Source organism: Ahaetulla prasina, chromosome 1 (genome assembly GCF_028640845.1).
Source record: "Ahaetulla prasina isolate Xishuangbanna chromosome 1, ASM2864084v1, whole genome shotgun sequence".
In the NCBI taxonomy this organism is placed as follows: domain Eukaryota; kingdom Metazoa; phylum Chordata; class Lepidosauria; order Squamata; family Colubridae; genus Ahaetulla; species Ahaetulla prasina.
Window position 1 is genome coordinate 46,782,262 of NC_080539.1, and position 23,324 is coordinate 46,805,585.

The following is a 23,324-nucleotide window of genomic DNA, read 5'->3' on the forward strand; positions in this document are numbered from 1 at the left end:
CGCTAGATGGGAGAACCCCATAGTGACCCCCATTAAATCCAATGGGTCCATCTGCATCTGCGCAGACTACAAAGCGACCCTTTATAAGGCCCTACAGAAAAGCGCCTATCCAGTGCTGATTGTGCAGCATCTGCTGCACTCCCTAGGATCCGGAAAAATCTTTGCCAAACTGGACCTAGGACAGGCATACCAACAGTTGCCTGTGGATGATGCCACTGCAGAGGCACAAACAATCGTCACACATCGGGGGGCTTTTAAGTGCACCTGACTCCAATTCGGGGTCAGCGCTGCCCCCGGATTGTTTCAAAACTTAATGGAGAGGTTACTACAAGGGATCCCTGAGATGGAGCCATACTTCGACAATGTCCTGGTATCAGTTGAAAATCATCAGCAACTAAAGGACAGGTTGCGCAATGTTCTGACCATCTTTAGGAACGCAGGACTGCAACTTAAACTTGGGAAATGCCAGATTGGAGTCCCCTCCGTCGAATTCTTGGGCTACCGAGAATTGACCAGCCAGGCATCCACCCCACCAAGTCTAAGATCAAGGCAATCCGAGAGGCTCCCACCCCACGGGACAAAACTGAGCTACAGGCATTCTTGGGATTGATGGGGTCAAGAGACTACTGACAGAAGATAGCCTCTTGATCCAATACAACCACACCCTCCTCCTAGTCCTGGTCTGTGACGCCTCCCCCTTCGGAGTGAGCACTGTCTTAAGCCACAGGCTGCCCAATGGCTCCGAGGCGCCAGTTGCCTACTTCTCCCGAACCCTGTCCAGTGCTGAACAGAACTACAACCAACTGGACAGAGAAGCCCTGGCTGCAGTCGCTGGCGTAAAAAAGTTTCACAAATACTTATTCGGGAGAAAATTTGAACTCATCACTGACCACCGCCCATTGCTAGGATTGTTGGCGGGGGACCGGCCCATACCCATTGCCATGTCACCCAGCCAATTACTCCCCAAACGAGTACCAGGGGGGAGGGAAAGGCACAAGGGGATTTCAAATAGGGGACCAGTTTTCGCTAAAAACTACGCCAAAGGCCCCACATGGGTGGCCGGCTGGGTGATAGGGGTGACTGGACCCAAATCCTACACCGTTGACATGGGAAGTGGCAGGATCGAGAGAAAACACCTAGACCAACTCTGCAAACGAGCAGTCCAAGTACCACAAAAGCCAGGCCCTAACTACAATACAATCCTTCCAACAGCTAACTCAAGCCCGAGGGAACCAGAGGACTTACCTGAAGACTTCGGTGTCCAGCACTGTTCGGGTCCAGCAGCAGTTCCCATCGACAACCAAACAGCCAGTAATCCACAAAAGAACAAAGAACCAACAGCAAATAATCCACAAACAAAGGCCCCAATGGAAGAGCTGGGAGGAACCAAAAGTACCTCTGACCAGCATGCTTCCCCTGCCAAAACTGAACTGCGTAGGTCAAGTAGACTCAGGGAACGCCCTGCCTACTTGCGTGATTATGCATGCAAATAAAGTGAATAAACAGGCAAAGTGCTTTCTGGGAGGGGAGGAATGTTGTGTATGATCCTATTGGGGGAAAAATCCGGCGGGAAAACATTCAAATCTAATTAGCTGGTGCCTCAGCCAGGTAAGGATAAAAGGGGCACCTTTTACCGGTGCCCCTTGCTGAAGTCTCACACTAAATAAAAGAGCTGTTGTCACTAGCTTGGTCCTGTGCCTCCTCCATTGCCCAATCCAACAGTTGGCGTGAGCTTAAATGGACTCCAGAGGATGGTAGAGGACAGGAAGGCCTGGAGGAACATTGTCCACAGGGTTGCGATGGGTCGGACACGACTTCGCAACTAACAACAACAACATTTCTCATGAAAAGCTTATCAGAAAATCCTTCAACATAGTATATAGATCATGTTTAACTGCCATCTCTTCTGAAGCAGGAGCCATGGGAATTGAAACCTAGACAGCTCCAAGGTATTGCAGTTTTTTATTTTTCTTTGGATTTCCATCTTGTTTTGTCTCATATCATTTTAACAGATGAATTTATAGAAAGAAAATTCCTAATTTTAGAGTTATACTGACCCAACCATTTTTAAATGGTGAACAATGACAGCATTAATAATTTCAATAGAAGAGACTTCATCTGGGCTTTTCTAGTCAATTACCATTTTTATTTGCTTGAATTCCTTTGTGTTTTTTTCTGAACACTCCTTAAAGAAGAACCCAAGATCATTAAAATCTGTAGTCATGAAGAAGGAGAGAATTTATAAACATCTACAGAGTTTTTTCCCTTTTGCACTTATCTGTAACCTCATTGTGACCTTCAAGAACCAATTAAAAGGGAGAGTCACTTAAGAAAATGTCCAGCAAATCACATATTCATAATATCTGAGTTATGCTGAAGATTAACAATACCTCATTTTCTCTTCCCTTTGCTTCCAGCATTAGGGGCATTATTTTAATGCACATTCAGATACAAGCACTCACAGCACACAGAGAAGCAATTCCAGGGAGAAGATTGCACTGCATATTTCAATTTTGCAGGAACAAAAATGGATGTTGAGATTCCTTAGTCTATATGCACCAATGACCTTTCAGTCTTTCATAAGAATTAAAACACCTTAGACTGTGCTGTACAAGAAGCTATTGAGTATGTAAAAGAATATTTTTCCTTCCAAGTCTGTTTCTAAAAGGATGAGTCCCCAGTGGGTTATGTTGAACATTGTTTTCCAATATAAAAAATAATTCACTTTTAGATTTGTTTTCTAAACCTGACATCTTGTACTGGTGTGCCCCATGACCTTGTCATGATCATTCATATTCCATTTGTTATTTATCTTAGGTGTTCCTGACAGGCTAACACTATACCTGATAAGAACATTTTCACATTACAGATACTGACACTTTTTTCCAGTTTCACCAGTTACATTTGTATAGAACCATGATGGTGAACCTATGGCATGTGTTCCATAAGTGGCACGCAGATCCATATCAGTGGGCATGTGAGCTCAGCTCTGGCGTACACCTGGAAATAGGGAAATAATCTGTTTCCTGCCTCTGAAGGGCCTGGGGGTGGGGGGAAGGCCCATTTTTTGCTCTCCCTAGGCTCCTAGAGAGGCTCTGGAGCCTGGGGAGAGCGAAAAACGGGCCGACTGGGCCCACCATGCTATCACATGTCAAAAGCGGGGGAAGCGCGGGGGGCTTGTGTGTGCATGTGTGGGGGGCAGGGCACATAGAATTATGGGTGTGGCACGCATGTATGCAACCCCACCCTGCTCTCCCCCGCTTTTGGCACGTGATGGCAAAAAGGTTAGCCATCACTGGTATAGAACATTCCATGTTCACAGTTGATTTGAATTGTCATTTAAAAGCATGTCTATAATTCAACTGTTTTAGACTTGTTGGCTTCTTTGCAAAATCCCCCAATATTACAGGGGAACAGATTTGAACTAAACTTCAGGGGGGGGAAAGTAGGTGGGGGAGATCTCTCCTTCACTGCACAAATGTTAAGCAAAAGCTAACATATAGTTTGCATTGGTGATTCTATAATGAGCAGACATTAACTCTCCCTTTTTACAACCCTGTATTCTCTTAATTCGGGATAGAGTCAGGGTGACTGGATGGAGCTGATGCCTTTCCTAATGCCACATGGAGTTCACAGCAGATATTTTTTCTTTGCACCCTAGGAGAGAAACAAATAAACAAAAAGGCACTAAACTATACTATTTTTCAACTTTCTAATTCTAAAATCGAACAAATGGGCAGGGGAGGAGATATTTTGAAAGTCCATGTTTTTCAGACAGGGATGTTGGTGTTGACAACAACCAGCTGACACACCTAGCAACAAGCCTGAGCAAGCCACCCAAGGCAAGATATCTATTAAGCCATGGGAGTGGCGGGGAGAGGTGCCAGATTTCTACTGCTGAAGGTGAAAAAAAGGATTTGTCCTTCATGTTGACAGAGGATAATTAAGAGCTTTAAGAGACTTCAATCTGCTGTCAAATAAAGTTTCTTATCTAACTGCACTAACTGCACTATTGAGCCCTTGAATGACCTCTCCTGATCTCAAGCCAGGGAGACTGGTGAACAACTACTAAGGACGACATATAAAAGAAACAACAAGCAAGAAATTTCTTATGATTAATCCAATAGATGGAAGCAGTCAGTAAACACATTTGGAGGTTATAAACTTGTTTTCTAATTGACTTGCGTTAGAATAGTGTTCTCTAACGTAAGTAAAATATCAAATTCCTAGTGATGTTGTGGGTGTGTCCATGACTGTTTTTCTTCACAATAGTATCAATGTATTTAACATAGTCATCTTCTGAAATGTTTTTTCAACTTCCAACTCTCATCTATTGTCAAGCCTTGCAAGATAGACCAGACAGAAAACTCAGCCAAAAGTGCTAATTCTATTTTATTGTAAGGTTACATTAATAGAATTATGCATTTCTGAAAAATTTTCTCTCCCTCCCATCTCCTTTACAGCCAGGAAAGTAGGGAGAATCTCTTCTGAGCTTCTTGCCCAGCCCACGTTCCTCCTGCAGGCTAAATTGCCTTTAATCTGACCATTCCCTTGGCTATATTTCTTTGCCCTGTCTCCCAAGAGCTTTTCCATGCACCATTTCCCTCTTTGAGGGAGATGGGCAGTTTTTAAAATTCAATAAGTAAATAACATCTACAGTCCTTGTATCATCCAAGAGCTAATCAGGTCTAATCCTGCTTCAAACTGCTATTTGATATCAGCTAATTGATATCACCTATTGCTTCTTCCCAACATAGTGGATTCCAGATGTGATGTCTAGGAATGAAAAATTCCTGTCATTCTTAGAGATTAAATAACTATATATGTAACACTGATTATTGGGACAGGTTTGGTTTATTTAGTAAAACATTTAATTGAAAGGGAATAACATTTAGTATAAGTGAAGCTTGTAAGAAAATGTTACAGTGTGTGAAATTGATATTTCTTCACCTATTCCAATTCCTTTCTTCCCATTATTTTGACCAAACCCCATGCAGATAGACATTTTCAAGTGGTAGGCATTGGACTATTTGAGAGGGGTATCTTCTTTAGCTGTTTCCTATTTATTCAAATATTGGGATTTCCCTGAGCATATATATGTTTTTGTATTTCTCAATTACCTTCTTTTGTCTGCACATAGTTGTATAAATCATAGTTATAATTTTGGGAAGTATTCTCTGAATCCTAGCTTGTACAAGCCAATCTAGTCTTGAACTGTGGGATTTTGACAAGGATGGAGTACCATATGTGTGGAGAGGGTTGAGGAAGCACGCAGGGAATGCTTTTTAATTTAAACTTGGCACACATATAATAAATGCATGTTACCTAATAAAATTATTGAAAAAAATGGACAGACTCTTTTGCTAGAAACTCTGGCTGGCAGCAGATAATAAGAATGAGTATCTTAGCTTATAACATCCTCTCCTTCCCTCCCCCCCCCCAGTATAATATAAAATTCCCTACAGTTTAGACTGATATCTTATTCATCAAGTGCTATATTTGAATAATTCGAGGTTGCATGTGACTATATGCTCCAATACATTTTTGCATTTTGAAATATTTCTGGCCTAGCGAAGCAAAACAAATGCTGCAAGTAAATAAACACTTTAGCATGGACATTTTTCATGACTGACATTTGAAATGCAGAGAGTAATGTATAATATTCTAATGAGAAGCTACCGTGCTTTGTAATAGAATGCAAACAAGTTGCAAATGCAAATTAATGGGTTGCTATCTAGAGGGCAAAGGATTATAACTAGCTGCTCCCAAACATTTGGGGCTCCATTTGTAGACTGCAAAATTTGGGAAGCTCCTTCCAAGTGGAGAAATTCTTTGAAATGTCTGGCAATTGGAAGCTCACTTGGAGAACAAGTGCAAATGATTTCTAATGAGAGTCCATCTGGGTTACCATGTTCTTCCATAATGTACAAACATATTGGAATAATGATGTGATGTCATACTATTCAAAGAGAAGGGGAAGAGGCAGAGAGGGCACAAGTGGAAGATTAGCTTTGCTTGAAGTGGTAAAGTAATAAGGGGTAGAAATGCCAAACAGAATAAATAAAAAGAGCCATCTACGTTCCAATAAACAATTCCCTGAGAATTACAGTATAAGTTTATTTTTCCTACTTGTCATTTGGCTTCACTGTCTCTATTTTCCAGAAGAAAACTAGGCAGAGTGAAGGTATTGATAGATCTCAATACATCTGGTTCCAAGGGTTCCTCACCATAATTTAAGCTGATTTTTACAGACTGCCTGCCCTGGATTGCCTGACATGTGCAATCTGTACATGTGCAAAACAATGGCCACCACAATTGTGCCCTTTTCCATTGTTGTTGTTAGTTGCGATGTCATGTCCAACCCATCACGACCCCATGGACACTGTTCGTCCAGGCTTTCCTGTCCTCTACCATCCCCCGGAGACCATTTAAGCTCATGCCGACTGCTTCAGTGATTCCATCCAGCCACCTCGTTCTCTGTCGTCCCCTCCTTCTTTTGACCTCAATCTTTCCCAGCATTAGGCACTTCTCCAGTGAGTCCTTCCTTCTCATTAGGTGGCCAAAGTATTTGAGTTTCATCTTCAGGAGCTGGCCTTCTAAAGAGCAGTCAGGGTTTAACTCCTCTAGGACTGACCTGTTTGATCACCTTGCAGTCCAAGGGACTTGCAGGAGTCTTTTCCAGCACCATAGTTCAAAGGCCTCAATTCTCAATTCTTGTCAGGAATTGAGAGGGCCGGATGCTTAGTTTTCTTAATGTTGAGTTTCAAGCCAACTTTTGCTTGTATAATAAAACAATCTCCCCTGACTTGATGACAATCAAATATATTAGAAGTACAATTCATATGATTCCATGAGTCACATTGCTGAAAATTCTGCAGGTTGCAGAAGGGCATCAGGCTAGGGAAAACTAGATTAGTGATGATTAACAGCTATGATATTCAACCCGAATTCAGCCAAGAATATTTCTCTTTAGGGCCTGAATCTAGGCTTGGCAATGTTGCTGTTCCAAAATCTAAGAAATTTTCACAGTAGAATCATTTTGATTTCCATTGTAGATTCAAGGAAACTCTTAATTTGCATGCCCTAATTCTTCTACATTAAAGAGAAATGTCAAAAGTTCTTTGATCATCTGCTTGGCCTATTTTTCCCCCAGATTAATTAGATTGTTGACCTGGTAAGAACTGCCCTTCCCCCACATTTCACTCAAGAAGTTTATCCTCCTTAGAGATTGATTTATTTGACATCAAGTCAATGTCAGTTCTTAGTGACCGCATAGATTTTCTCCATGATCTTGGAAATTAATGACAAGCTTTCCCCCGCACCAGAAAAGTGTCACTAAAATATTTAACCAAATATCCCAAGCTTTTTCTAGGGAATGTTTCTAAGATGTCCAAAGACAAGGACCAGACATGAGGACAAGAGCATATCAATTTGGGATACACAAAGGCTCTTATCCTGCCTTGGCTTCTCAGAAGCTTCTGGTCCACCACTTTGGAAGCAGATAGGTTTCTAGTCTCTTCCATCATGGTGTTTCTTATGTTCTGCAATCTATGTCAGAAAGGAATAGGAAACTAGCATACTTTTGTGGCCCTGTTCATGAATGAGGAAGGTATAAATGTAATCCAACAGTCCACAGTCAAACACAATAAGATAAAATCTCCATTCAGTTTCGATTCAACAGCAAAGTTCCCTTTGATGTATCGCTCTGCTTTCAGTTTCTCTAAAACGAAACTGAAGGGGGGGCGGAAGTCAGAAAATCAAAAATACTTGCAAACCAATAATTGTTCCTCACACTCATTCCGCCTGCTTTTCGTATCCACAAAAAGAAATCAATTGCTAGCAGAAGTGGACACCTTCCTCTTTTCCTGCTTTTTCAGGAGCGCAGAGAATACTGGAGGTGGGGGAGGGGTAAATAAGGGGATTCGACCGTTCAGGACTTTGTATTACAAAAACAAAGCCCCTAGGGGAATCTACCCAAATCCTCCCCCTTGCTCTGTCTCTCTCTTTCAACCAGAGAGAGAAATGAAGCCGGGAACAGTTGTTAAATCCGGCTTTTACCATATTCAATGCGGAGTGCCATAAATTAGCACCCAACGAGAAAGGTGGCGCCACCCAGAAGCCAGGAAGGTATAAATGTTTCACAGAATCTGCCACAATATATTAGATTTGAAAGTAGGTCTATTTTTTTTATAAATCCCTTATTTATAAACTTCTAGGAGTTATTTTTTTAATCTGGTAGTCAATATACAACCAATCAACCATAAATATCAACTGTGCCCTGGAATATTGGTTGGATCCAACCTGCCTTTATAGAAAATTCAAGAGATGGAATCAGTCTATATCAAATAGTTGGATAATAATATCTATCTCTCTATTTATTTGATATCATATTACTATGGACACCACACGTATTCTAGTCATTCAATGACATTCTGGGTTGTGGATAATTTATTGCAGTGATGACTTATTACTATAAAAAAAGGGAATGATTTAGAGAGAAAATTCATTAGGCAAGATATCCTTTCCTAGGTTCTCCTCTCTGCGAAGCTGCACTCCTTACCATTGTCCCTATTGCCATTTAGATTTTGACTTCATTTCTTTATCACATTGCAACCTTTGGTGTATCATGAAAAGAATGGAGGCTCTCTGTCCCGCCCCACCCACTTTCCTGTTGATGGAAAAAGCCAGTTTAGTTATTTCCCAATAAAGGAATAACTACATTTAATCAAAACTTAGTTAAATCTTTACATCAAGTCCTTTTTGTCAAGGTGAGAAGCAGAAGCTATTTATTCTTGTTCTGGCCCATCTCTGATCCTTCTTTACTTATTTTATATAGATATTAAAATCAAATTCTCAGCTTTATACTTAAAAAAAAAGCTTGACTTGCAGCTTCTGCTTTTTGTTGATTTTCTTTCTCTGATACACAGCATGAGATTACTGCTTATATTTAATTTGTCATTCCATGGGTAGAAACTATAAATAGCCCACACAAGAATGCTCCTGTTGTCTTAAATATAATTAGTGAATATCATGTTACATTAAGTACAATAGGCTTAATTGAATTTTAACCATCTAAATATTCTGAAATTGAAGACAGAAATTTAATTTAAAGAAAACACACACTGCATTTATGTAGAACTTGAGCTGAGATGATGTTCCTGACGTATGTATATTTTCAAAAAAGGTGAAAGAAAACAACAGAGCTCTGGTTCTGAAGTTTAGCCACATCATTAATTACCAGCATGAGGCAGCAAGCAAAATGCAAACATAGACTAAAAATGTAATAATATACAACAACATTTTACATAAGAAAAATACCAGCATTTTATAATATAGTCAACATAAAAATAAAATATTAGAATGAAACATTGATCAAAAAACCAAAGAGACCAATAAAACCAAAAGATTTTTATTGTAAAATTCTATTATAATCAATCCCAATAAAAACAGTTCTAGCTTTCCTGTGACTTTGGGATCCAGTTTATTCAGTGGGACTAATATCAGTCTTGCAAGATTGATCGTGCTATATTTACTCCCCATCATATTTCTCTTGTGAATTTTGAAGGTGCTGGTCACTCTCAAATGCTATCTGACTGTGGTGAAGTTAAAATATGTATTTTCCCCTGTGTTGCTTTGGTAACAGAGCTCATGTATCTCCGTTAAGGTCACCTTCCTTATTCTCTACACTCTGCTCATGGCCAGTCATACCTTAGTTACCTTTCAAATGGATTACTGCTGTGGGTCCTGTCAAGTCAAACAATGTCGGGCAAAGCAAGAAACCTTTTCTGTTGCTGTGCTCATTTTTTGGGACACTGTTTCCCATTTTCCTCCCCCCTCCCCTCAACCTTAGATTAGCCTTAACCCTTCTAGCTTTTTAGAAGGGTTCTTAAGATGAATGTGTATTGGTTTTTATTTATTTACAATCAAATTTACATAGTTATCTCATTTATTTATTTACAATCAAATTTACATAATTATCTCATTTATATCTTATGAGAAGTGACTCTGGGTGGGGTACATAATTAATAAAGCAGGAAGTTAGACTTCTTGATCTAAACAGTTCCTTCAAACCTTATAAGCTTACATGGGGAGCAGCAGAACAAAATAGACTCATTTCTTTGATGGCATTTTTGTTCCACAAACTTGGCCCGAGATGCTGAATACCCTTAGGCCAGCTGTTCTCTCTCTTATGGTTGTCAGAATAAAAGAAGGAAGAAAGAAGTGTATACTTTTCGGTTAGTTGTTGGTGCTGTCTGAGTATCAATGTTTGTTTGCAAATGTTTCATTGCCCAATAAAGTAACATCAAAAGTGCATGGCAAGAATTCCAGAGTTTAAATTCTGAAATACACATATTCTCTTCTATTGGGGAATATATGCTTGTGCAAATAATAAAGATAATAATATATTCAAGGTAGGAAGATGCATTGTAAATAGCAGCCACCAAACATCAAAAACTGTAAAGCAAGCAGGTTCTAACTATTCACTATTAAATTTAAAAATATTAGCTAAAAAGTAGTTGGTTTAGTTGTGTATGCATGACTGCAAAACAGCATTCTCGCTATCTTAATTTCCTCCCCAATACAAATAGAATTCCCAAAGTTCTTCCCAAATGTAAATATTCTCATTATTTTAATTTCCTCCCAAATGTAAATAGCATTCTCATTTATTCACAGATGCATACAGATTCTCCCACTGTTAGAATACTAGAAAGAATATTCTGTCCACTGCCATAAAAATAAAACCAGCTCATGGATTAATCTTGCCAAAAATCCAGCTCTGTGTCACACAGCACTTTGATAACATGCTGGAAAGATGAAATGGTAGATTAAAGCTCAACCTTTAGTTTTCATTGCAACCTGATCCTATTTTTCAATAAATTTGTTCTTAATTTCATTTTCTATGTATTCTGGTCAAGATCGCCAGACCTGGGGAGAAACTGGCTTGAATATGATCTGTGAATTCTAATAGTAATGAGTCCTCTGGAGGTTCATTTAACAAACATTTCCAATAATTTTAAGCACTTGTTAAATAAATCTTTGTAAGACTGCTCAAAGTGCTTATAGACCTGCAAAGAATCCCACTGCTTTTGGTGGAAACATCTGTTTAGAAGCTGCATTGACTTAGGATGAGAATAAATTCATTTACATGCACACTGATTTAAAGTGCCTGGAGCTGCCCATGAACCATTAAAACAAAAGATTAGTTTCCAAGATCACATCCATGTGCAGAGAAAGATCTTTGGCCAATGCAACTCAAAGCAATTTAACTTAAAGATAACTCTATAGGCACAAGATGTTCATAGATTCAATTCACTGGCTTCACCATCCATAACAGCTCGAGGCAGCTTTTCAGATCTCAAGAACACATCTCATTAGATCTCTCAGGAAACTTTGGTACATTTACATTTATCATATGCAATATAAAGGTTCATGTGGAATTTTGGATTTAATTTAAAATTGCTTTACCTTTATTTTAATTTTCAGGGCCATAGGTATCATACACCAAGCCATGGTGGCATAGTGGGTTAGAATGCAGTACTGCAGGCTAACTTACTGCTCACTCCAGGAGTTTGATTTTGAATGGCTCAAAGTTGACTCAGCTTTCCATCCTTCTGAGGTTGGACCCAGATTATTGGAGACAATATGCTGACTCTGTAAACCGCTTAGAGAGGGCAGTAAAAGCATTGTGAAGCAGTAAAGAAGTCTAAGTGGTATTGCTATTGCTATTTTAGCGTGGTCATAAATTTCCTGGTCCCCACATGCACTCTGTTGACAATTTGTGACCTACGAGAATTTGTATCAGAAATAGGAAATACCTTCTTGCCTGGAGAACTAATGCCAAATAGAGTTGATGCTTCCAAATAGAATTGATGAGCCCCCCTTCCCCCCAGAGGAAGTAGATTATCTAGATCAGGGGTGTCCAACCTTGACCACTTTAAGACTTGTGGACTTCAACTCCCAGAATTCCTCAGCCAGTAAAGCAAAGCTGGCTGAGGAACTCTGGGAGTTGAAGTCCACAAGTCTTAAAGTGGCCAAGGTTGGCCACCCCTGATCTAAACTCATTGCAATCAGTTTTCAGGCTGGCATTCAGTATAGAGAGAGATTTAGTTGTTGAAATGTGTTTGAATATTAGTGGCTCAGGTTGGTATTGGTTGAAGCTCCGGTTGAAGCTCAGTTAGGCTATTGGTTGAAGCTCCGGTTGGCAATTTGGTTGCAAAAGTTTCATCCCCATTCGAGGAGACATCATCAGTGTGTTTTGAATTGCGCTCATCTGTCAGAACGCAGGTCTTTAAATACCATTTCATAGGATGCAAATTAGTCTGAATATTGTTTGTTCAGCTGAGTCATGTTATTTCTGAGTCATGGTCTGATTTCGGAATGTTTGATAGGCCGGCTGTTGTTGCTGGGCTGTGTGATGCACATTAGGATTAGAGTTGTTATCTAGGTGCTTCTGAGTCATGGCTGTTTGATAGTTTGAGTGTCTGGCTGTTGTTACTGAGACATGGTCCGATTTCTTGTGAGCCGACAGGTTATAATTTTGTTGCTGCATAGTGGGGTGTCTGTTTGTTTATTTTAAATGCTACCTTTGGGATAGTGGTTGATGTAGTTCTTTTGTTCTCAGTGATTGGTAGATGTCAATGTGTCTGCTTATTGACTTATTGGTGGAAAACCAGGCTTCAAGGAAATCTCTTTCTCTCCTTGATTTCATTTAGATTTAGTTGTACTTGGAGATGACTTGTGACAGAGCCGTGATGGATGTGGTGCATCCATCCTTGTGCTTTTTGTCAGATACACAGAATTTAAACCACACTATTAAGAGTTTAAGTTCTTAAACTCTTCCTTCCTTGGTGCAAACATTTGTTGAGTTTATTTTTTCCAGTTTCTTAATATCACAATTTTTCTATTTTTCTAGTAAAGAATTGTATGAATTTTGATATTGCTGTTGTGTTCGCTCTTCATCCAGGTAGCTAATTGTTGATAGAATGACACCCATGGCTGTTCACTTTATTGCATTTCTGCTTTTCCTCTTTTGAATTTTTCTCAATCTTGCCAATCATGATATCTTTCTCTAATGATCTTTCTCTTTGCATAATGTGTTTAGGCTTGATTTCTCCCAATAATGGTCGATTTATTTGTTAAACAGCCTAAAGCAAGGGTGTCAAACTCAAGGCCTGTGGGCCAGATCCAGCCCATGGGGTGCTTAGATCTGGCCCACAGGGTTACCCTGGAAACAGCAAAGGACAGCCCGCAGTGCCTCTGCCAGTAAAAACAGAGATCCATTTTTGCTGGCAGACGGTTACAGGAGCCAAAAACAGAGATTGGGAGCCCATTTTCTCTGGCAGAGCACTTGAGCCACCACAGGCACCCCTGACACAAGTGATGTCAAGCTGCCCATGCCCATCCCACCCCACCCCAGCCACCCCCACCCCACCCCAGCCATGCTCACTCCGCATGACCCTGAGGTCAAACATAACCCTGATGCGGCCCTCAATGAAATCGAGTTTGATACCCTTGGCCTACAGCCTTACCCAAAGAATCCTTTGCCGGCACTATAATCCAAAAGAATCCTCCTGTCTCATTTCTTCACTATCCAACTTTCACCTGTACAATTAGCACAGGAGCCCCCCCCCCCAAGGCTGTGTTGTGCTCTCCCCACTTCTCTTCTCTCTGTATACCAATGACTGCATCTCCAACGATCCATCTGTTAAACTACTGAAGTTTGCAGATGACACAACAGTGATTGGTCTCATTCGAGACAATGACAAATCCCCATATAGACAAGAGGTCGAACGACTAGCCTTGTGGTGCGACCAAAACAATCTGGAACTGAACACACTCAAAACCATAGAAATGGTGGTAGACTTTAGGAGAAATCCTTCCATACTTCCATCTCTCACAATACTAGATAACACAGTATCAACAGTAGAAACCTTCAAATTTCTAGGTTGTACCATATCGCAAGATCTAAAATGGTCAGCTAACATCAAAAACATCATCAAAAAAGGACAACAAAGAATGTTCTTCTGTGCCAACTCAGAAAGCTCAAACTGCCCAAGGAGCTGCTGATCCAGTTCTACAGAGGAATTATTGAGTCTGTCATTTGCACCACTATAACTGTCTGGTTTGGTTCTGCAACCCAACAAGAAAGACACAGACTTCAGAGGATAATTAGAATTGCAGAAAAAATAATTGCTACCAACCTGCCTTCCATTGAGGACCTGTGTACTGCACAAATCAAGAAGAGGGCCGTGAAAATATTTACAGACCCCTCACATCCTGTACATAAGCTGTTTCAACTTCTACCCTCAAAACGACGCTATAGAGCACTGCACACCAGAACAACTAGACACAAGAACATTTTTTCCCCGAAGGCCATCACACTGCTAAACAAATAATTCCTTCAGCACTGTCAAACTATTTACTAAATCTGCACTACTATTAATCTTCTCATCGTTCCCATCACCAATCTCTTTGCATTTATGACTGTGACTGTAACTTTGTTGCTGGTAATCCTTATGATTTATATTGATATTGATTGTTCCTGATTGCTTAATTGTACCCTATGATTATCATTAAGTGTTAATTTTGTACCTTATGACTATCATTTGTGTTGTAAATGTTGTACCTTGATGAAGGTATCTTTTCTTTTATGTACACTGAGAGCATATGCACCAAGATAAATTCCTTGTATGTCCAATCACACTTGGCCAATAAAAAATTCTATTCTATTCTATTCACATCCAGGGGAGGTTGTCAAAAATATTCTAGTCTGGACAAATAATATGTTTTCATACAAAAAATATCTCTCCACTTAAAGATCTTGTCTAAATCCTTCAGAACCATTTTTAAAAATGTGATGTATCATTTGATTTCTTGGTTCCTTGTAGTGTCACTATTGATTATTGATCCAAGAAAGTTGAAGTTATCAACTATTTCTATTTTTTTTCAGTCAAATATGAAATTATTACAGGTGGTCCTCAACTTAAAACCTAATTGGGACCAGAAATCTGTTTGTAAGTCATGACAGTCAAAAGTTGAGACATCCATATTACTGGAATTTTCCAGGCTTTTTTGCAATGTTTGTTAAATGAATGCCACGGTTGTTAGGTGAATCCATTGATTTGAATGAGCATTCCAGCAACAATGCGAGAAACCAGTAGAAAATATTCTGAATTATGATCATGTGATCACACAACTCCCCACCCAGTTGCAAACCTGACCCACCTGACATGCGATCACATGACAACTTCTGCAGGTGCTTTATGGGCCTTGAAGTATCTATTCTGTCATAACTTTGAACAGTCATAAAACAACTAATCGTAAATCAAGAATTAACAATAATGTTATCAATTGTTAGAATCTTTGTTTTCCTCACATTAAGGTGAATGTCCATCTAGATACTGTGTTCATTGATCTTGATAACGGAGACCATTTTCACTTTCAGTAAGTAACATTGTATCATTAGCACAGTAAAGATTGTTCATGCATTCCATCCATTTTACATTTCAGTTTTCTTGATATAGTCCTCTTCCTTTGATTATTTGTTCCATATATAAATTACATAACTGTGGAGAAAATATGGAGCCTTATCCTATCAGTTCTGCAGTGATGTCTCTTGTTCCTTGTCCTTTTTGCTTCCTGCTTGCACTTTGAGCAGTTCTTACTTCAGGCATGGCATTAGTGTCCACTGAATTATCTTTAGTAGAATTTGGGATCATGTGGGATTAGAGCAATTATGATGTGTGTGTGTGTGTTGTGTGTGTACAGAGCTGGTACTGAAGAAAGTATTAAATAGTTGTTAGGTAAACACAATCCAGGAAGAAAGCAAGGAAGGAAGAAAGGAGGGACAAAGAAAGAAATTCGAGGTTCTCCTACCTTGATCCTCTTTGGTATTACATGGGGACAATCTCTGCCACACTTTGAAGAGTCTGTTATTATATTCTGTAGCAATACAGGTAGTTCTTGACTTGCAACTTATGACCACAACTGGGACCAGAATTTTTGTTGCTAAGCAAGGCGGTTGATAATTGAGTCATGATGAATTTTTCAATCCTTTTGCCATGATTAAGCAACTCACTTATAGTTATTAAACATGAATCATACAATTGTTAAACAAACCTGACTTCTCCCATTGACTTTGCTTGTTGGAAGCCAGCTGTGAAGGTCACAAATCAGGATCACTTGGTATCCTGCAACTATCATAAATATAGGTCGATGCCAAGTCCCTGAATTTTTATCACATGAGTATTGGAATGATGTTATGGCTGTAAGCATGAGGATTGGTTCTGAGTCATTGAACAGTTGCTAAATGAGTGATTATAAGTCAAGGACTACCTGTAGTTCCAGTGGTTTTTCTGAATTTTTTTTCCTGACTTGCCCTACCTGAGAGATAGTTTCTCTACTCACTTTGATCACCCAGTAATGGTATGAATGCTGAAACTTTTCCATTAGGTAGGTATGATGTTATCTTCCAAATCTCCTGGAAAAACTTTTTAAGAATTATAACAACTGTATCTGATTGCTTTACTAGTTCAAAGGGAATTCTATCAGTGCCAAGTGTTTTATTCTTTGATAAAGCTTTCTATGCTCTTTGACCTTTTTTTTTGTATCAACAATGGTCCTTGATCATAAAGTATAGGTTGAAAAGGCTGTTGATCCATTTGATCTTTATAGTATAATGATCTGGTGTGTTCTTTCCATCTTTTCTTGATCTTCTCGGCTTCATTCAGCATGAATTCTTGAGTCTGTTTTAGCATTTCAAGCTGAGGCAGGAATTTTCTCTTTAACTCTCATACTTTTTCGAATACTTGTTTTGTTCTTTAATATTTTCTCATTTTACTTTTGGACATGCATTTCTGCGGTAGTATATCTTGTTGCGTTGTGTTGTCTTGGAAATTTTGGCCCAGATCTCTTTTGCCCTCTAATATTTGGTTTTGTATGCTTCCAAGCAATTTTTAGTTTTCTGTTATTCATTTTGGCTGTTTTTACTTTTTCACAAGGGCTTTTTTACTGTTTTGCAAGGGCTTTTAATACAATTTGATATCTTCTCATGCCTCTTCTGGTATCCTGTTGTTAGAATCCAGTATAGTGGACTGATTTTGCACCTGATCTTTAAATCCCGCTGGTATACTTAAGGTCATACTTCACTGCATTTATGACTGGCTTGCTCTTTTTTCAACTTTAGCCCAGAATGCCATTCTTTTCCCTGTCACTGATTTTTTTTCGTTTTCTTTTTGCCACTGCTTGATGCCGAGGTAGCTGAAAGAGAGTCACTCAATGAAAACATATGGTGTCTTTTAAAGTGGGCAGTTCCCTGTAGTTTTTAGATTATCAGCAATCTGGAATTCTGGCATTAGCATTAGGGATCAAGGCAGGAGGTTGGAGCTTAGTATCCAGCATTGTTGTATTTCCTGTTAATATTATTAATATGATCCTCTTAATCCTGGTGTAATGACACTTTCTAAATACTGATATTTTGCTGGCTTGAGATCATCCCTGAACAGATGTGCTTCTCCTTAAAATAATTTGCCCAGAACACCAGCTGCTGTTGGTGATGTCAGACAAAATCCAGCTGATGTTCGGCTCCTGGCACTGCTCTTGGCAGTGGTAGCAAAGGGAGTCGGGTCAGCTGAATCATGAGCAAAGTGGCTGCCCTAAGTGACAGTTGCTGGAGGGATGGTGACAGCAGCAGCCCTTCCTGATGATTCTCATGAACCCCACAGTTGTTCTTCTGTTGGAAAACAGAATTACAAGCAATGCCATGAAGACTTCGAGCTAATTTGTTTCCCTCAAGTATGATCAAAGATTTGGTGTTGAAAGATTCAACTGCCAGCCAGATCTTTGCCTCAAGAAGACCCTTGTCTTAGGTCTGCCTTGGAAGGGAATTTTCTTGGAGAGGAAAATGTTTTTTGAGCCCTCTCCTTTTTCCACCAGCATTTCAATGTCGCCCTGTGGTGAGGTGGGCAGCAAACAAATTTAATAAATAATAATAATAATTTCTGTCTTCATTCCTGCTCCCTCTGCTGCTTTGTCCAGATAGCCTCAATCTCTCCACTGTAGTGAGAAATTGTGGCTGAAGCTCATAAATTTTGATGAGCCACTCTGAATTTGTTTCTGTCAATTTCTGAGCTTTGCAACTTCAAGGATATTTTTTTTTTCATTTTCTGTTTGTAAGTTTGGGTTTGTCCTATCCCTGTACTCATGGACAATTTCTTATATTTATTTATTTATTTATTTTGTCATAACAATATATGTAGGTATCATACAAAAAGATTATATAATATATAAATACATATATGGGTAAATATAAATATGAGGTATAAGCATATATGTATATAGGAAGAAGAAAAGAAAAACAATAGGACAGGAACGGTAGGCACATTTTGTGCGCTTATGCACGCCCCTTATTCTTGAGGTAATGTTGATATTTTGAAGAAGGAAGGAAAAAAAGAAACCTCAATCACATAAACACTTGCTATTTTATTGCTGAATGTCACATTAAATGAGGTCTGGCAGCAATTTCTGTTATGTCAGGCTCCACTGAAAGGGATCGTAGAGTTGCAAACTTCATTCTTTTCAATGGGACTCGGACAACCAAAGTTGATGCCAGGCCATGCTTTTTCTGACTGCAGCTTACCACCCCCCTTGCCCAGCAATTTTAAATACTTACATGGAGAAAAATACTTCCAGCATTGTCTTTCCTAATTCCTACAACACCACACAATGCTCCAAGCCAACAGAAAAGAGAGCCACCACAGAAACAGTAATTTCCATCCAAAATATATTCTATGCGTATTTCTCCAACTGTAGACATGTTTCAAATACATATTTTATGTGTGCTCTTCAGTCTTATATGTCATTGTTTTCAGTGTGCAGCATTGTCATTTTTTATTTATTCTGGTTTTAATATTCACCTGAGCTGATAGTATGTTGCAATAATTGAGCATTTGGTAAAGGAATGTAAATAATAATACTGAAGTATACTATGTTCTAATTATGTATATGTTGAAAATGAGCAACTAAACCAGTTCTAGTTAAAGTGGGGACTAAACACATTTCTCCACTATGTTTGTTTTTCTGTATCCACATAATTGCAGAACATCTGTTATCAAGTGTTATTCACTAAGCTCTCTGTCCTTCAATGAATTTTAAAAGGAAGAGTACAAAATGACCTGAGTCAATGGAGGCTGCTGTGGAATGTTTTCATTCCTAGTCTCTGTGTGAATCTTGTTTCTGAATGTACAAGAAGATAGCTTCAAAGATGAAAAGTTCCAGGAAAACAAACATGAGGGACGAATATAAAGCGATTTTATGGGTGCAAAGAACAAATACAGATTTTACTTCAGGGAGTTGTTGTCCATCTCCGGAAGCACTAAGGAATTAATGCTTCTTTGTTGGAGGGGGTTTTCCCTGCCGCCTTGAAAGAGGCGGTGGTGAGACCCCTTCTCAAGAAGCCTTCCCTGGACCCAGCTATTTTGGGTAATTATCGTCTGGTCTCCAACCTTCGCTTTGTTGCGAAGGTTGTAGAGAGTGTTGTGGCGCGGCAGCTACCTCAATACCTGGATGAAGCTGTCTATCTAGACCTGTTCCAGTCCGGCTTCCGACCCAGATATAGTACGGAGACAGCTTTGGTCGCGTTGGTGGATGATCTCTGGAGGGCCAGAGACAGGGGTTATTCCTCTGCCCTGGTCCTATTAGATCTCTCAGCGGCTTTTGATACCATCGATCATGGTATCCTGCTGCACCGGTTAGAGGGGTTGGGAGTGGGTGGCACCGTTTACCGGTGGTTCTCCTCCTATCTCTCCGACCGGTCACAGACAGTGTTGACAGGGGGGCAGAGGTCGACCACGAGGCGCTTTACTTGTGGGGTGCCGCAGGGGTCGATTCTCTCGCCCCTCCTGTTCAACATCTACATGAAGCCGCTGGGTGAGATCATCAGTGGATTTGGGGTGAGATACCAACTGTACGCTGATGACACTCAGCTGTACTTTTCCACCCCGGGCCACCCCAAAGAAGCTGTTGAATTGCTGTCCCGGTGTTTGGAAGCCATACGGGTCTGGATGGGGAAAAACAGGCTCAAGCTCAATCCCTCCAAGACGGAGTGGCTGTGGATGCTGGCACCCCGATACAGTCAGCTGCAGCCGCAGCTGACTGTTGGGGGCGAGTCATTGGCCCCAAGGGAAAGGGTGCGCAACTTGGGTGTTCTCCTGGATGGACGGCTGTCGTTTGAAGATCATTTGACGGCCGTCTCCAGGAAAGCTTTTCACCAGGTTCGCCTGGTTCGCCAGTTGTGCCCCTTCCTTGATCGGGATGCCTTATGCACAGTCACTCATGCTCTTGTTACCTCTCGCTTGGATTATTGCAATGCTCTCTACATGGGGCTCCCCTTGAAGTGCACTCGGAGGCTTCAGTTAGTCCAGAATGCAGCTGCGCGGGTGATAGAGGGAACCGCACGCGGCTCCCATGTAACACCACTCCTGTGCAGGCTGCACTGGCTGCCTGTGGTCTTTCGGGTGCACTTTAAGGTTTTGGTTACTACCTTTAAAGCGCTCCATGGCTTGGGGCCTGGGTACTTACGGGACCGCCTATTGTTACCCTATGCCTCCCACCGACCCGTACGCTCACACAGAGAGGGACTTCTCAGGGTGCCGTCCACCAAGCAATGCCGGCTGGCGGCCCCCAGGGGAAGATCCTTCTCTGTGGGGGCTCCTACCCTCTGGAACGAACTTCCCCCTGGCTTGCGCCAAATACCTGATCTTCGGACCTTTCGCCGCGAGTTGAAAACGTATTTATTTACTCGTGCGGGGCTGGCTTAAGTTTTGTTAGATTTTAAATTTTAAATTTCTGGATGAATTTTAATGGGTTTTTTAGATTTTAAATGTTTTTTAAATTTTCGGCCAATTGTATAATAAGTTTTTTAATTTTGCTTTTAATTGTATATTGTTTTATTCTTATTTTGGCTATAAACCGCCCTGAGTCCTTCGGGAGAAGGGCGGTATAGAAATCTAATAAATAATAATAATAATAACCTCACAATTTATTTAACAAACTACAGTAGTTGTGAAACCCAGATGTAATGTTGAGCAGGGGAGAGGATCTTTAATTATACCTATTCAGTTCAGCTGATTGCAGATAATAAAAATATCTGTAGGTTGTGTTGAGGGTGAGCACTTACATTAGATCTTCCATATAATCAATTAGTGTATATATTTTTTCAAATGAGTACTTCCACAATCATGGGCTTGACTCAATCACAGACCAGGAAAAAATCTATTAACACCAAGAAGTAAGCTGTTCTTTTTCTTCTTTTTCTGAACCAAATCATCATGAAAATGGAAATGTGGCGATTTACAAAAAAACAACGGGTGGACTTTTGAGGAATGAATCCTACTATTGTAAAGATGGCATCTACTGTATTTTTTGGACTACAAGGGGCTCCAGACTATAAGACGCATCTAGCTTTTGGGGAGAAAAACAAGAAAAAAAAATCTACCTCCCAGTAATTTGCTTCCTTGCAGCAAACAGCAAACAGCCTGGTCAGTTTCAGCACAGCCTGATTTTGTATGAGCAGCTGATTGGCAGTTGGCTCAGCCTCCTGGAATACTGCCTATCAGCTGTTCCAGGCTGCAGGGATTGCTGCCGCTGCTTATTCCCGCTCCCTGGAGTGGGCTGAAAATGGAGTGCATCTTATACACTAAAAAATACCATAACTTGAATGGCTGCTTCTTACACAGGAAAAAAAGGAGGGAAATTAGAGGGAGAAACATCACAGCAGTAGCAAAAATTTCAGCCCCTCTTCCTCATTTCCCTAGGCTGATCTTGCTCTACTCTCATTGCTCCCTTCCCTACATTTTCCTGGACTACCATTATGGCCATTACTTGGTACCCTAGTTACTAAGGTCTTGTAGAAATATAATTATCTTGCCCAATATGTATACAGGTTGCCTGCTGTCCTTTTCAATTACAAAATGAGTCAATCCTATTCACAGGAGAATTATATAGTTCTGAAAAATTTCTATGCACTAGTTCTTTAGAAACGTTTCAGCTTGTTTTTGAGGAAAGATTATTATGTATCTTTTCTTTTCTGCAGGGAATTGATTGATTTAAGAATAGTTAATACCCTTGAGGAGGTTTTAAAGCTTTCATTTGCAACGGCTAAAATGCTTTCAAAAACTGAAGTCTAGAAAAAGGAAATCAATGGCATGTCACAGACCTGTTTTCAGAATTTAAAAAATTGTAGATTTTATTCATTCTCTTAAAGCTTCAAGACAAAACTTTTTGTTCATCTTAAGTATGGAAAATTCCAAAATAAATTTCTTCTCCCTCTGGGAAAAACATGTTCCAGATTTTTTTCTACTCAGTAAGAAGGCCGCTTAATGTTTCAGGACAGATAGTGACATCCTGAGGTTGCAAAGGAACCTTCAACCCCATCTGCATAAATGAAGTTTTGTTAATTTGAGGAAAATGTTCACCGTATGTGCTACACTAACTATTAACAGCTTTTCATTATAGTTGTTGACTGAATATCCAAACAACCTTGATTGCAAACATGATTGATTAATAATTAATAAATCATGCTTTTAAAATAAAGCTCAGAGCATGCTTAGTTCATCATTTGTCTATGTTCTTGAAAAAGAGATCCTGGTTTATTTCTAGTTAGTTCCAGGATTAAATTGCTCATTGCTGAAACAAAAGAACCACAGAAAAGGACTGCTGTTCTATTTTGATTTCTATCTCCTTAGGAAATTAGCAGCGGATCAGACAAGGAAATAAAAAAAATATCCTGGAAGACGATCATGGTGACAATTGTTTGCTCAACATACAAATTATTATTTAATTTGTGTACGCCATCTCATTGCCTCTGTTTTTAGAGACACTTTTAAACTAATTTTTTATCATGTAATAACAAAATCTCTTAGCATAAATTTGCTAGTCACAAGCAATCCCTGTGTCATTAATCACAAATGAATGCACAGTCAGTAACTGCACTCAAATCTTATTTTCTATTATCAGTTTTCTAAATTTAAAGACTCATGCTACTACTATTTGCATTACTGCTTGTAAGGTTCGATTAATGTCTTTTTAGCTACTGATTCCATCTGGGGCACTAATCAAAATATTCTTGGCTTTTATCTGCTCAGCTGACTGGCAGTGAATATGAGAAGTTGGGTAAGGCAGGAAGGACATAAAGGACTAAAGTGAACAGGTGAACAGAACATCAAAGGAGCTACAGAAAACTCCCCTAGGCCTCCACAGACTATTAAAGTACAGGCAACAGGCAACAATATGGACATTTCTTTCTCCTTAATATGTAGGGAACATAG

At 39.8% G+C, this 23,324-nt stretch overlaps 1 protein-coding gene across 1 annotated transcript; it reads left to right on the plus strand.

Annotated features, from left to right (window-relative positions):
* Nucleotides 1–941: 941 nt before the first annotated feature.
* On the plus strand, nucleotides 942–20,798 carry LOC131190935 (uncharacterized; the record flags this gene model as incomplete). Its single annotated transcript, XM_058168530.1, has 3 exons — nucleotides 942–1,434; nucleotides 19,378–19,982; nucleotides 20,337–20,798. Coding segments are annotated over exons 1-3 (1,560 nt in total), but the record flags the coding sequence as incomplete, so codon positions are not given.
* Between the last annotated feature and the right edge of the window lie 2,526 nt (nucleotides 20,799–23,324).